Below are 15,931 nucleotides of genomic sequence, written 5' to 3'. Positions count from 1 at the left end.
GCCCACTATGGGGTGAGGCTCTGCCCACCAGGGGGCGATGCTCTTCCCCTCCGGGGCCTTGCTCTGCTGCGACTAGAGCCACTCTAGTGCCTGGGGCAGAGGCCAAGGAGCCACCCCCAGCGCCCAAGCCATCTTTGCTCCAATGGAGCCTTGGCTGCGGGAGGGGAAGAGAGAGACAGAGGAAGGAGGGGGGGTGGAGAAGCAAATGGGCGCTTCTCCTATGTGCCCTGGCTGGGAATCGAACCCGGGTCCCCTGCACGCCAGGCCGACGCTCTACTGCTGAGCCAACCGGCCAGGGCTAACTCACATGGAATTTTAAGAAATAATACAGTGATCACTTGAAAACCTGTATACAATATTTTAACCAAGATATTGATGTTAACATTGAAGTTGTACTCACAAAAAAAAACTGTATGGTCAAAATATAACACATCCATCACCACCAGGATCCCCATGTTTTCCTTTTAAAGCCATAGCCTCCTCCTCCTATCTCCTCACTCTTCTCAACCACTAATCTGTTTTCCATTTCTATAATTTTGTCATTTCCAGAATGTTATATAAATGGAATTGTACAGTATGTAATTTGGGGGAATTGGCTTTTTTCACCCAGCATAATTCTCTGGAGACTCATTAAGGTTGTTGCATGTGCCAATAATTTGTTTCTTTTTATTGCTGAGAAGCAATTCATGATTTGATGTCCTACAAGTTGTTTAATCATTCACCTATTGATGAGTTATTTCCAGTTTAGGGCTATTACAAATAAAACTAATATAAAAAGGCATGTGTAGGTTTTTGTGTAAACAGAAGTTTCCATTTCTCTGAGATAAATGCCTAAGAATGCAATTTCTTAGTTATGTGGTAGTTGCTTGTTTACTTTTTTAAATAATTGCTGAACTTTTCCAGCATGGATATTTCATCTTTTATTACCATAAGTATTAATGAAAAAAGTTGAACTAAAAAAAATGAAAGCAATATATGCTTATTGCAAAATTTTTAAACATATAAGAGTATAAAGAAAAATATCAGTTGTAACTCCACTCAGAAGTAACCACATTTATCCATATGTTCCCTGACTTTTTTTTAATGTATAGGTCTTAATTTAAACTTTAGGTTTCTTTGGCACAGGTAAATGTTTTATAATACTTTGTCTCATAAAGTTCCATCCCCAGCATAGATCCTCACACTAACAGAGATTCAAGAGGCATTTTTTTAATTAACTGATTGTTTTTAGTCATTTTGGAGTACAATATGAAATTTAGAATTTTGAAAATAGAGAGATGGTATAAACTATATTCATTTTGTCTTAGAATTATACTCTGTTTTTATATAAATATTTATAAGAAGTTGTACACACACAGAACTACAGGGAGGTCCCATATACCTTTCACCTTGTTTCTTCAATGCATCATGCATAAGTATAGCACCATATCAAAACTAGGAAATTCACATTGGTACAATCCAGTAGCTTATTCAGATTTCACCAGTGTTACATGCACTCATTTGTATGTATGTATTTGTGGTTTTATACTTTTTATTTTTTCATTTTTCTGAAGCTGGAAACAGGGAGAGACAGTCAGACAGACTCCCGCATGCGCCCGACCAGGATCCACCCGGCATGCCCACCATGAGGCGACGCTCTGCCCACCAGGGGGCGATGCTCTGCCCATCCTGGGCATTGCCATGTTGCAACCAGAGCCACTCTAGCGCCTGAGGCAGAGGCCACAGAGCCATCCCCAGCGCCCGGGCCATCTTTGCTCCAATGGAGCCTTGGCTGCGGGAGGGGAAGAGAGAGACAGAGAGGAAGGCGCGGCGGAGGGGTGGAGAAGCAAATGGGCGCTTCTCCTGTGTGCCCTGGCCGGGAATCGAACCCAGGTCCTCCGCACGCCAGGCCGACGCTCTACCGCTGAGCCAACCAGCCAGGGCTGTGGTTTTATACTTTTAACAGTGGGTACTTTGATAAAATAAAAACAACTTATATGTTAATTTATGTTTTACTTACTTTTATCTTAGTTATGTTTGAGTTGATATAGTTTTCTTTTTTTTAACCTTTTAGTAACAAATCCAAAATCTTGGAAAAGCGCCTGCGTTATTTAAATGACCACTTCACATACAACTTATATTGTAATATATGCCGATCACTTTTTGAGAAGGACAAGCTGTTGTTTTCCTTTTTATTATGTGCCAATCTTCTTCTGTAAGTTACATGCTTCTTCTTTATTTATTTTAAAAACCTGCCTGAAATATCTAATCAATAAAGATGGCTGCTATGCCTAGTTCATGATTTTACTTGAACATTTCTCTACAATAGTATTGATGCTTTTATGTTTATTTGATTTTTAAAATTTAGACTACACAGGAAAATTTACAAAATATTCATGTGCAGTTCAATAAATACGTACAAAGCAAAAATCTATGTAGCTACCACCCAAGTCAAGAAATAAAGCCTTTTTGGGACATAAAAGTGAAACTAAGAGACATTGATAAGAGTGTGGTGGTTACTGGAGGAGGGGGGAAAGGGAGAGGGAAAGGGGGAGGGGGAGGGGCACAAAGAAAACTAGATAGAAGGTGACAGAGGACAATCTGACTTTGGGTGATGGGTATGCAACAAATTGAAAGACAAGATAACTTGGACTTGTTATCTTTGAATATATGTATCCTGATTTATTGATGTCGTCCCATTAAAAAAATAAAATTTAAAAAAAAAGCTTTAAAAAAAAAAGAAAGCCTTTTCAGATTGACTTTTTTATCTTAACAATATTCACTTAAGGTCATTCCATGTCTTCTTATGGCTCAATAGCTCATTTTGGGGACACTGAACAATATTACAGTGTATGGATATACCACAGTTTGTTTGTCCACCTACTTAAGTACATCTTGGTTGCTTTTAAGTTTTGAAAATTACAAATAAAATTGCTCTAAATATCGGAGTGCATGCAGGTTTTTGTATGCACATAAGTTTTCAACTCATTGGTGAAATACCAAGGAGTATTATTGTTGGATCATATGCTAAGAGTACTTTTAGTTTTGTAAGAAATTGTCTTCCAAAGTAGCAATTTCATTTTGCATTCCACCAGCAATGAATGAGAGTTCCTGTTGCTCCAAAGTCTTGCTAACATTTGGTTTTGTCAGAGATCTCCATTTTGACCATTCTAATAGATGTGTGATGTTATCTCATTTTAATTTGCGATTTGTTAATGACATATGATAGTGAGATCTTTTCATATGCTTATTTGCCATCTTTATATTTTTTTTGGTGAGGTTCTGTTAGGTTTTTTGTCCACTTTTTAATCAGTTTGGTTGTTTATATTTTTATTGTTTATATCTTTTACCAAATATGTCTTTTGCAATTATTTTTTTCCAGTCTGTGGTTTGCCTTGACAATGTCTTGCAGAGTAGAAGTTTTAAGTTTTCATGAAGTCCTGATTATCCATTATTTTTTTCATAATGTTGTATCTAAAAGTGATTGTCATATGTATGGTCACTTCATTATATTATCTTCTAGGTATTTTATAGTTCTGCATTTGACATTTAGATCTATGATCCATTTTGAGTTTATTTTTATGAAGGTGTAATGACTGTCTAGATTTATTTATTTTCATGTGTATATCCAGTTGTTCCAGCTTCTGCAAAGAATCAGCAATGAAGAGAGTATCTTTGTTCCATTGTACTGCCTTTGCTCCTTTCTCAAACATCAGTTGACTATATTTATATGCGAGTATTTCTGGAGTTTTTATTCTGTATCATTGATCTCCTTGTCTACTCTTTTGTCAATATTACACTGTCTTGATTACTTGATGTAGTAAGTATACTTGATTAGCTTTATAATGAGTCTTGAAGTCAGGTAGTGTCAGTTCCCTTTGTTCTCCTTCAGTATTGTGTTGGCTATTCTGGGTCTTTTGCTTCTCCATATAAAGTAAACCTTAGAATCAGTTTGTCTATATACACAAAATAAGTTGCTGAGATTTTGATTGGGATTGCACTGAATGCATAGATGAATACCTTGACAATATTGAGTCTTCCTGTCCATGAACATGAAATATATATTTATTTAATTCTTCTTTGATTTCTTTCATCACAATTTTGTAGTTTTCTTTTTGCTGTTGTTGTTCCATTTAGTTGTACATTTTTCTTTTTAAATTTTTATTGATTTTAATTAATTGTTTACACAGATTCAAGTGTTCCACTGAATATATCTCACCCCACTCCTGTATTCCCCTCGACACCCCCCTTACCCATCACCCCTATGCCTTCCCCCTTTCCCTCCAGGATTTGCTGTCCTGCTTTCTATAATGCTGTGTTATTTATATAATTTCACTAATCTCTTTCCCTTCTCTGATCCCATCCTCTCATCTCCTTTCCCTCTGACTGCTTTCCCTCTGGTCCCTTTGATCTCACCTCTGTCTCTATTCCATTACTCAGTTCACATTGTTCATTAGATTCCTCAACTGAGTGAGGTCATATGATATTTTTTTCTCTTCCTGACTTATTTCACTTAGTATAATAGTTTCCAGGTCCATACATGTTGTCACAAAAGGTAAGATTTCCTTCTTTTTCATGGCCACATATTATTCCATTGTGTATATGTACCAAAGTTTTTTAATCCACTCATCCACTGACGGACACTTGGGCTATTTTCAGATCTTGATTATTGTAAACAATGCTGCAATAAACATTGGGGTGCATATCTTCTTTTGAATCATTGATGTGGTGTTCTTGGGATATATTTCTAAAAGGGGATGTCTGGGTCAAAAGGCAGTTCCATTTTTAATCTTTTGAGGAATATCTATACTGTTTTCCACAGTGGCTACACCGGTCTGCATTCCCACCAGCAGTGCAGGAGGGGTCCATTTCCTCCATATCCTCACCAGCACTTACTATGTGTTGTTTTGTTGATGAGCGCCATTCTTTTTTTTTTTTTTTTTTTTTCATTTTTCTGAAGCTGGAAACAGGGAGAGACAGTCAGACAGACTCCCGCATGCGCCCGACCAGGATCCACCCGGCATGCCCACCATGGGGCGACGCTCTGCCCACCAGGGGGCGATGCTCTGCCCATCCTGGGCGTCGCCATGTTGCGACCAGAGCCACTCTAGCGCCTGAGGCAGAGGCCACAGAGCCATCCCCAGCGCCCGGGCCATCTTTGCTCCAATGGAGCCTTGGCTGCGGGAGGGGAAGAGAGAGACAGAGAGGAAGGCGCGGCGGAGGGGTGGAGAAGCAAATGGGCGCTTCTCCTGTGTGCCCTGGCCAGGAATCGAACCTGGGTCCTCCGCACGCTAGGCCGACGCTCTACCGCTGAGCCAACCGGCCGGGGCGATGAGCACCATTCTGACTGGTGTGAGGTGATATATCATTGTGGGTTTAATTCGCATTTCTCTAATGATTAGTGATGTTGAGCACTTTTTCATATGCCTATTGGCCATCTGTATGTCTTCTTTGGGGAAGTGTCTATTCATTTCTCTTGCCCATTTTTTAATTGAATTGTTTACCTTCCTAGTGTTGAGTTTTACAAGTTCTTTATAAATTTTGGTTATTAACCCCTTATTAAACGTATTGCCGAATATGTTCTCCCATAATGTGGTTTGTCTTTTTTATTTTGTTTGTATTGTCTTTAGCTGTGCAAAAGCTTTTTAGTTTGATATAGTCCCATTTGTTCATCTTGTCCTTTATTTCACTTGCCTTTGGGGATAACTCAACAAATATATTGCTGCAAGAGATGACGGAAAGCCTACTGCCTATGTTTTCTTCCAAGAGGATCATGGTTTCACAACTTACATTCAAGTCTTATCCATTTTGAGTTTATTTTTGTGAATGGTGTAAGTTGGTGGTCTAGTTTCATTTCTTTGCATGTATTTGTCCAATTTTCCCAGCATCATTTGTTAAAGAGACTGTCTTTACTCCATTGTATGCTCTTACCTCCTTCGTCATATATCAGTTGTCCATAAAGGTGTGGGTTTATTTCTGGGTTCTCTGTTCTGTTTCATTGATCTGTATACCTGTTCTTATGCCAGTACCAAGCTGTATTGAGTACAATGGCCTTGTAGTATAACTTGATATCAGGAAGTGTGATAACACCCACTTTATTCTTCTTTTTCAAGATTGCTGAGGCTATTCGTGTTCTTTTTTGGTTCCATATGAATTTTTGGAATATTTGTTCTATATCTTTGAAGTATGTCCTTGGTCTTTTAATAGGAATTGCATTGAATTTCTAAATTGCTTTGGATAAAATGGACATTTTAATGATGTTTATTCTTCCTAGCCATGAACACGGTATATGCTGCCACTTGTTTGTATCTCCCTTGATTTCTTTATCAATGTTTTATAATTTTCTAAGTACAAGTCTTTAACCTCCTTGGTTAAGTTTACTCCTAGGTATTTTATTTTCTTTGTTGCAATAGTGAAGGGGATTGTTTTCTTAATTTCTCTTTCAGGCAGATCATTGTTGGTATATAAAAATGCCTCTGATTTCTGAGTATTAATTTTATTTCCTGACACTTTACTGAATTCCTTTATCAGGTCCAGTAGTTTATTGACTGTGACTTTAGGGTTTTTTATACAGTATCATATCATCAGCAAATAATGATAATTTTACTTCTTTTTTTCCAATTTGGATGCCTTTTATTTTTTCTTCTTGTCTGATTGCTGTGGCTAGGACTTCCAGAACTATATTGAATAAGAGTGGTGAAAGGGAGCACCCCTGCCTTGTTCCTGATCTTAAGGGGATTGCTTTTAATTTTGCCCATTGATTGTGATATTGGCTGTGGGTTTGTCATAGATGGCCTTTACGTGTTGAGGTATGTGCCCTGCATTTCAACTTTGCTGGGAGTTCTGATCAAAAATGGGTGCTGGATTTTATCAAATGCTTTTTCTGCATCTATTGATATTATCATGTGATTTTTCTCCTTCTTTTTGTTTATGTGATGAATTACATTGATTGATTTGCAAATATTGTACCAGCTTTGCCTCCCAGAATAAATCCCACTTAATCATGATGTATGATTTTTTTCATGTATTGCTGGATCCAGTTTGCTAATATTTTGTTGAGTATTTTAGCATCTAAATTTATCAGGGATATTCGCCTATAGTTTTCTTTTTTTGTAGTGTCTTTGCCAGGTTTTGGAATGAGGACTATGCTTGCCTCATAAAAGGAGCTTGGAAGTCTTCCCTCCTCTTGAAATTTTTGAAAGAGCTTGAGAAGGATAGGAGTTTGTTCTTCTGTGAATATTTGGTAGAATTTGCCTGTAAAGCCATCTGGCTAGGACTTTTCTTTGTTGGGAGCTTTTGATAACTATTTCAGTCTCATTTGTTGTAATTGGTCTGTTTCAGTTTTCTGATTCTTTCAAATTGATTTTTGAAAGATTATATTTTTCAAGGAATTTGTCCATTTCACCTAGGTTGTCTAATTTTTTGGCATACAGTTCTTCATAGTATTTTCTTACAGTCCTTTGTATTTCTGCTATGTCAGCTGTTACTTCTCCAGTCTCATTTCTAATTTTATTTATTTGAGTCCTCTCTCTTTTTTTCTTGGTCAGTCTGGTTAAAGGTTCATCAATCTTGCTTACCTTTTCAAAGAACCAGCTCTTGGTTTCATTGATCCTCTGTATTGTTTTTTAGCCTCTATGTCATTTATTTCCACTCTCATCTTTATTGTTCCTTCCTTCTACTTCCTCTGGGCTTGAGTTACTGTTCTTTTTCTAGTTCTTTTAGATACAGGAATAAGTTTTTTATTTGAGCTTTTTCTTGCTTCTTATGGTATGCCTATAATGCTATGAACTTCCCTCTCAGGACTGCTTTTGCTGTGTCCCATTAACTTTGAGTTGTTGTATGTTCATTTTCATTTGTTTCAAGTAAATTTTTTATTTCTTCCTTGATCTCATTGTTAACCCATTTATTATTTAATAACATGCTATTTAGTTTCCAAGTGTTTGAATGTTTTTCAGTTTTTCTATTGTAGTTGATTTCTAGTTTTATGCTATTGTGATCAGAGAAGATGCTTGATATGATTTTAATCTTCTAAAATTTATTGAGACTCATTTTGTTTCCTAACATGTGGTCTATCCTAGAGAATGTATCATGAGCACTTGAAAAGAATGAATATTCTACTGCTTTAGGGTGAAAGGTTCTGAAGATATCTATTAAATCCAGTTAATCTAGTGTGTCCTTTAAAGCTGCTGTTTCTTTTTTCTTTCTTTCTTGAGGATCTATCTATTGATGTTAGTAGGGTATTAAAATCCCCAACTACTACAGTATTGCTGTTGATCTCATCCTTTATGTCAATCAAAATCTGCTTTATATATTTAGGTGCTCCTATATTAGATGCATAGATATTTGTAATGGTTATATCTTCCTGTTGGACTGCTCTCTGTATCATTATGTAGTGACCTTTATTATCCCTTACTAGAGCCTTTGTTTTAAAGTCTATTTTGTCAGAAATAAGTATTGCTACCACAGCTTTTTTTTTTCATTTCCATTTGCATGATATATTTTTTTCCATTTCTTCACTTTTAGTCTATGTGTATCTTTTGTTTTGAGGTGGGTCTTTTGTAGAGAACATATGTATGGGTCCTGTTTTCTTATCTATGCAGCTATTCTATGTCTTTTGATTGGAGCATTTAATCCATTTACATTTCTGGTTATTATTGATATGTAGTTGTTTATTGCTATTTTATTCTTTAAATGTATATTCCTCTTTTTCTAGATTTTTTCCCCTTTGTTCTGTTCACAACAGGCCCCTTAACATTTCTTGCAGCATTTGTTTGGTTGTAATGAATTCCTTGATGTTTTTTTGTTTGGGAAGCTTTTTATTTCTCCTTCAATTTTAAATGATAATCTTGCTGGATAAAGAAGTCTTGGTTGTAGGCTCTTGTTTTGCATTACTTTCAATATTTTTTGCCATTTACTTCTGGCTACTAGTGTTTCTGTTGAGATGTCAGATGTCATCCTTATAGGGACTCTTCTGTAGGTAATTGACTGCTTTTGTCTTGCAGCTTTTAGTATTCTTTTTTTGTCTCTTAATTTTGTTATTTTAATTATGATGTGTCTTGGTGTAGGTCTCTTTGTGAGGACTTTAAATGATACTCTGTGCTTCTTGAATTTGTGTGACTTTTTCCTTCATCAATTATGGGAAGTTTTTAGCTATGTTTTCTTCAATCAGGTTCTCTATCCCTTGTTCTTTTCTTCTCCTTCAGGAACCCCTATGATGCAGATGTTGTTACTCTTTATGATGTCACAGAGGTTTCTCAGAGTTTCCTCTGACTTTTTGATTCTCTTTTATTTTTGCTGTTCTGCTTTCATGCTTTTGTTTATCTTGTTCTCTAAATCGCTGATTCGACCCTCTGCTTAATCCAGCCTGCTTTTAATTCCTTTTAGTGTAGTCTTCATTTCTGATATTGTATTTGTTATTTCTGTCTGGGTTTTTTTTTTTATGATTTCACTGTCCTTTTTGATGCTTAGTATCTATTTAGGTGGTCATTATGTCCATCCATTGTTGCTCTAAGATCCTTGAGCAATCTAACTATCATAATTTTAAACTCTGCATCCAGTATCTTGGTTATTTCCATCTCATTCAATTTCTTTTCTGGAGATTTCTCTTGTTGATTCATTTGGATTGCATTTCTCTGTCTTTCCATTTTGTCTGTGTACAGACTGCTCCTTTGGGTGTGCTGTTTGTGTAGCTAGCTGAGTATAGGGTTGGTGTTGTCTGCCCTTAGCTTCCAGTTGTGTTGGTTGTAGATCTTCTTGGGTTGGCCTCAGTTGTTGTTTGTAATCTGCTGTGTGCTACTTGTCTGCTGCTACTGCTCTTTTTGCTATTTGTGTTGGCATTTCCTATGCCTTAGCTGGGTCAGATGTGAGGAGCCCTTTCTTAAGATACCACTCTAACTAGGGTTGTTAGGTCCTGAGCTGATGCTCTCCATATCTGGCTGCTGGATGTGCCAGCCCTGGACCTCCCTGGCCTGAACCTGGCTCAGACCAGTGGGAGTCAACTGCTTATTACTTGCCCTTAGCAACCTCCGTGGAGCTACAGGTGATCCAGAATTTGTGGCTGCCTCTGCTAGGCCCAGATGCCATTGTAAATATCAGCTGCACTCCTAGGCTGGCTTTTATATACTCTTGGCCAGTGGTTGTGGCCTCTGTATTCCCTAGGTGTGTTCTGTCCAAAGGCCTACAGCAGCCTCCTCAGGCTCTCAGGCACTGACTCCGCCGGGTGTGCGGGCTCGCGGGCCACAGCATGGGCCACCTTGTTGGGCCCCTGTTGCACATGGGTGTGTGGTTCGCTATGCTGGGCCCCCACTGCCTCACCTGGCCCTACCACCACCACCACCCAGGCCGCCTCTTCAGGTGCTGCTGCTGCAGCCAGCTCACCTGTCATTCTGAGGGCACTCAGCAGTGTGGGACGGCAGTGTAGCCCAGACCTCAGCACTCAATTCCTGGGTTCCTATGCACCCTTGCTTCTAAGTGACTCTTTGCTCTGACTGGAGTAAAAGAGCCTCAGGTGGGTGGGGTAATTGCTTCCCTTTGCTGATGTACTTCTCCCAGGAAAAATGGCCACTTTTGATTTGGGGAATAACTCAGAACAGGGGTTAGGGTGGCTGTCTCCCATAGTCTCTCCTTGTGCCTCTGAGATTACACTCTCCTCTTGGAACTCCAGTCCTCTCAGTGCTCCCTGCTTTCCAGAGCCCTGGGTAAGTGGCTGTCAATGAGGTTTTCTGCATGGTCCCTTTAAGACGGAGCCTGGGATTGAGAGTTCTGTTTCCCTCTCACAAACAGTAACCCGGCTCTTCTTTCAGCTAAATACTGACCATATGCCTCTTCTAGTCTTTGGGGCTCTAGGCTGGGGCTCTGGTCCTGGGGCTGAGGACCTGCAACTCTCCAGGCAACCCCCCCCCCCGGCCATGAGAGACCCTCCAGGCTGCCGCTCACTCCTGAGAGCGAGGCAGCCCTTTCTGCATCTCCGCCCTTCCTACCAATCTCAGTGTGGTTTCTTCAGTGATCCTTTGTTATAGATTCCTCTTAGTTTAGTCCAAAGTTGGTTTTTCAAGATGATTGTTCCCAAGTTAAGTTGTAATCCACTTTGGTTCTGGGAGGTGGGAGTTGTAACGTCTGCCTACTTCATTGCCATCTTCTGGTTTCTGTAGTTTTCTTTATATAACTTTGGTACAAGATTTGTTAGATTTATACCTAAATATTTCATTTTGGGGATGCTAATACAAATGATATTGTGTTTTTTATTTCAAATTCCACTTGTTTGTTGCTGACATATGGGAAAGTGACCGACTTTTGCATATTAACAGTGTATCATGCAACCTTGCTATATTCACTTATTAGTTCCATGAGTTTTTTCAATTCTTTGGGATTTTCTATCTAGATAGTCATGTCATCTGTGAACAAAGACAGTTTTGTTTTCTTCATTCTAATATATTCATCATTTATGTTTTCTTATCTTATTGTACTAGCAAGAACTTCCAGTATGATGTTGAAAAGAGGTGGTGAAAGGGGACATCCCGTCCTGTTCCTGATCTTATTGGGAGAGCTAGTTTCTCATGTTTAAGTGTGATATAGTTGTATGTGTGTTTTGCAGATGCTCTGTATAAAGTTGAGAAATTTCCCCTGTGTTCCTAGTTTGCTGAAAATTTTTATTATGAAAGTATATTGGGGCCTGACCAGGCAGTGGCACAGTGGATAGAGCATTGGACTGGGATATGGAGGACCCAGGTTCGAGACCCCGAGGTCACCAGCTTGAGCGCAGGCTCATCTAGTTTGAGCAAAGCTCACCAGCTTGAACCCAAGGTTGCTGGCTCGAGCAAGGGATTACTCAGTCTGCTGAAGGTCCATAGTCAAGGCACATATGAGAAAGCAATCAATAAACAACTAAGGTGTTGCAACAAAAAACTGATAATTGATGCTTCTCATCTCTCTCCGTTCCTGTCTGTCTGTCCCTTTCTATCCCTCTCTCCCTGACTCTCTCTCTCTGTCTCTGTAAAAAAAGAAAAGAAAAGAAAGTGTATTGGATTTTTGTCAATTTTTTTCTATATCTACTAATATAATCATGTGATTTGTTTTCTTCAGCTTGTTGACATGATAGATTACACTATTGATTTTTGAATGTTGAACCAGCCTTGCATACCTGAAATAAATCCCACTCAGTTGTGGAGTATAATTCTTTTTATACATTGTGGATTAAATTTGCCAGCATTTGAATATTTTTTTTACATGCTCATGAGAGATACTAGTCTGTAGTTTTTTTGTCTTATAATGTCTTTGTTGCATTTAATATTAGGATAATGCTGGTCAAGTGGCTCAGTGGATAAAGTGCCATCCCCGTACACCAAAGTTATGAGTTTGATCTCCAGTTGGAGAATGTACAAGAAGCAGTCAATGAGTACACAACTAAATAAAGCAAATAAGTAGAACTAGTTGATGTTTCTCTTTCTCTCTCCCTTTCTCTTTCTCTCCCTTCATTTCTCTCTCTCTCCTCTCTCAAATCTATGGAAAAAAAATTTTTTAAGTATTCCTTCTGCTATTTCCTGGAACAAATGTTAAGCAAATGGTATAACATCTTTCTAAATATGTGGCATGGTGCCAAACCCATCCACGGTGCTTTCTGTTTTGAAAGGTTATTAATCTTTTTTTCTTTTTTAAGTGAGAGGAGGGGAGATAGTAAGACAAACTCTTGCATATGCCTTGACTGGGTTCCACTCAGCAACCCCTGTCTTGGGCTGATGCTCAACTCAACCAAGCTATTTTTAGCACCTGAGGCTGACCCTTGGGCCAACCGAGCTATCCTCAGCACCAGGGGCCAATGCTCAAACCAATCAAGCCACTGGCTGTGGGAGGGGAAAGAGGAGAGAAAAGAGAGATGAAGGGGAAGAGAAGCAAATAGTCACTTCTCTTGTGTGCCCTCATCAGCAATCAAACCCAGGACATCCATATACCAAGCCAATGTTCTAACCACTGAGCAAGCCAGCCAGGGCTTGGTTATTATTGATTCAATTTATTGAATAGATACATGAATGTTATATATTGAAACCCTAGCCTACATTTTTGCTGTATTTGGAGATGAGGCTAAGGAAGTAATTCAAGTCAGATGAGGTCACAACGGTGTGGCCCTGATCTGTTACAATTTATGCCCTTAGAAAAACAAAAAGAAGGAGAGACATCACAGCTCTCTCTCCATAGGCAGGGAAAAGGCCATGGTAGGACAATGAGAAGGTGGCTATTTATAAGCCAGGAAAAAAGGCCTCACCAGAAACCACATCAGCCAGAACCTTGATTATGGAGTTCTAGCCTCCATAACTGTGAGAAAATAAATGTATGTTGTTTATGCAACCCAGGCTGTGATGTTTTGTTAAATAAGCACAAGCAGACTAATAAGTTATATTTGGATTATCTTTTGCTCTTTGTGTGAATTCTTGCAGGTTGTACTTCCAATGAATTGATGCATTTCAATTAGGTTACCAAATTTGTCGGCACAGAATTATTCCTAATGTTCCTTTATTATCTTTTTAGTGTCAATGGAATCAGTAGTGAGGCCCTCTTTCATTTCTAATATTTGTGCTTTGTGTCTTCTCTCTTTTTTCTTAGTTAACCTAGTGAGAGGTTTATCGATTTTATTGATCTTTTCAAAGAACCTACTTTTAGTTTCATTGGTTTTTCTTTATTAATTTTTAATTTTTTTAATGTTATTGATTTTTGCTCTTTTTTTAAAATTTCTTCACTTCTGATTACTTTGGATTTAATTTGCTCTTCTTTTTTACTATCCTAAGGTGGAAGCCTAGATAATTGATTTTAGATCCCTCTGAGCATTGCTTTTGCTACATCCCACAAATTTGGATAATTGTGTTCTTTGACTCATATTATTTAGAAGTTTGCTGTTTAATTACCAAATATTTTGGGGTTTTCCAGCTATCTCTGTCATAGGTTTCTAGTTTAATTTCATTATAGTCTGAGAATATACTTTATATGACTTCTCTTCTTTTAAATTTGTTAAGGTATGTTTCATGGCCCAGAATGTGACCCAGAATGTTACATATAAGGTTGAAAAGAATGTGTATTCTGATGCTGTATTCTATAGATGTCAATTATATTCAATTGATTAATGGTACTGTTTAGTTCAAATATGTTCTTCACTGATCTGCTGCTGTATCTGTACATTACTGTTGGACAGGTGCTGAAATCTCCAACTATAATAGTGGATTAATCTATTTATTCTTATAGTTCCATCAGGTTTTGTCTATATGTTTTGACACTGTGTTGTTAGTTCCATACACATTAATGATTTTTTGCTCTTTTTTTATTTTGGAAAATTGACCCATTTATTATTATGTTGTCTCAAGTAATATAACTACAGTACTCTACCTTTCTTTTGATTAGTGTTAGCTTGGCATATCTTCTCCATCTCTTTTCTTTTAATATTTTTCATGTTTTTACAGTTAAAGCAGTCTTCTTGTAGACAACATATATTTGGGTTTGGATTTTGTTTTTTTTCATATTTTCTCTGACAATCTCTGTATTTTAATTGATATATTGAAACCACTGACATTTAAAGTGATCATTGAACCATTGATATTGATGGGTTAATATCTACTATATTGTTTATTAATTTTTATTTATTGTCCTTGTATTTTGTTGTTTTTGTCTTTTTCTGGTGTGTGTGTGTGACAGAGAGAGAAAGAGAGACAGAGACAGAGAGAGCGACAGATAGGGACAGACAGACAGACAGGTAGAGAGACGAGAAACATCAATTCTTTGTTGCAGCACCTTAGTTGTTCATTGATTGCTTTCTCATATATGCCTGGAGCGGGGGGCTACAGCAGAGCGAGTGACCCCTTGCTCAATCCACCGACCTTGGGCTCAAGCCAGTGACCATGGGGTCATGTCTATGATCCCATGCTCAAACCAACAACCCTGTGCTCAAGCTGGTGAGCCCATGCTCAAGCCAGATGAGCCCACTCTCAGGCCATCAACCTTGGGGTTTTGAACCTGTGTCTTCTATGTCCCAATCTGACTCTATCCACTACACTACCGCCTGGTCAGGCTTTTTTGGGGGGTTTTTTTGTTTGTTTGTTTGTTTAATTTTTATTGATTGATTTGAGAGAGAGAGAAACATTGTTTTGTTCCACTTTTTCATGCATTTTTTGGTTAATTCTTGTATGTGCCCTGACCAGGGATTGAACCTGCAACTTTGGTGTATTGAAATGATGCTCCAACCAAACTGAGATACCTGGCCAAGGCTGCTTTTACTGGTTTTAATTGAGCATTGTGTATGATTTTTTATACCAATTATATATACTTTAAAACTTTTTTAGTGGTTGCACTTGAATTTTTTATATACATTTACAACCAATCCAAGTTCTCTTTCAAATAACACTATATTACTACCTGAATAGTACAATGACTTATCACATAGTATTCTCAATTTTTCCTTCCTGTTTCTTATAATATTGATGTCATTCATTTCACTTATATACAAGCTATATTTCATCATGGAACTCATTGTTGTTAGTATTCTTTTGAACAAAAAATTATTCGTTATATCATTTAAGACTTAAAAAATAAAAATTTTACTTTAGTTTCATTTATTCCTTCTCTTATACTCTTCCTTTTTTATATAAACCCCAATTTATGACCTATATACTTTTCCTTCTTTTTGAAGGAAAGTATCTTTTTTAACATATCGTACAAGACAGGCTACTGGTGACAAATCCCTCAATTTTTGTCTGAGAAAAAAATTTATTTCTCCTTCACTTTTGGAGGATAATTCAGTTGTATGCACAACTCTAAACTGTTAACTTCTTTTTTCAACACTTTCAAAATTTAATTCTACTCTTCTTATCTTGCTTGCATTATCTGAAGAAAGTTTTATTGTAATTCTTACCCTTGCTCTTCTATCAATATATATGAGGTCGTTTTTTGTTGGTGGGGGGGTTTGTTTGTTTGT

General features: G+C 37.7%; 1 protein-coding gene across 1 annotated transcript in view; it reads left to right on the top strand.

Annotated features, from left to right (window-relative positions):
- DNAH12 (dynein axonemal heavy chain 12) overlaps positions 1-15,931 on the top strand; it is a 399,320-nt gene that overhangs the window by 317,680 nt on the left and 65,709 nt on the right. The window contains exon 60 of the mRNA XM_066351331.1: positions 2,054-2,194. Coding sequence (XP_066207428.1) covers positions 2,054-2,194 — 141 coding nt within the window. The remainder of the gene's footprint in view (positions 1-2,053; positions 2,195-15,931) is intronic.

This window comes from Saccopteryx leptura, chromosome 10, assembly GCF_036850995.1.
Source record: "Saccopteryx leptura isolate mSacLep1 chromosome 10, mSacLep1_pri_phased_curated, whole genome shotgun sequence".
NCBI classification, from domain to species: Eukaryota; Metazoa; Chordata; class Mammalia; order Chiroptera; family Emballonuridae; genus Saccopteryx; species Saccopteryx leptura.
The sequence above is the reverse complement of the archived record's forward strand: the minus strand, read 5'-3'. Positions and strand labels throughout refer to the sequence as shown.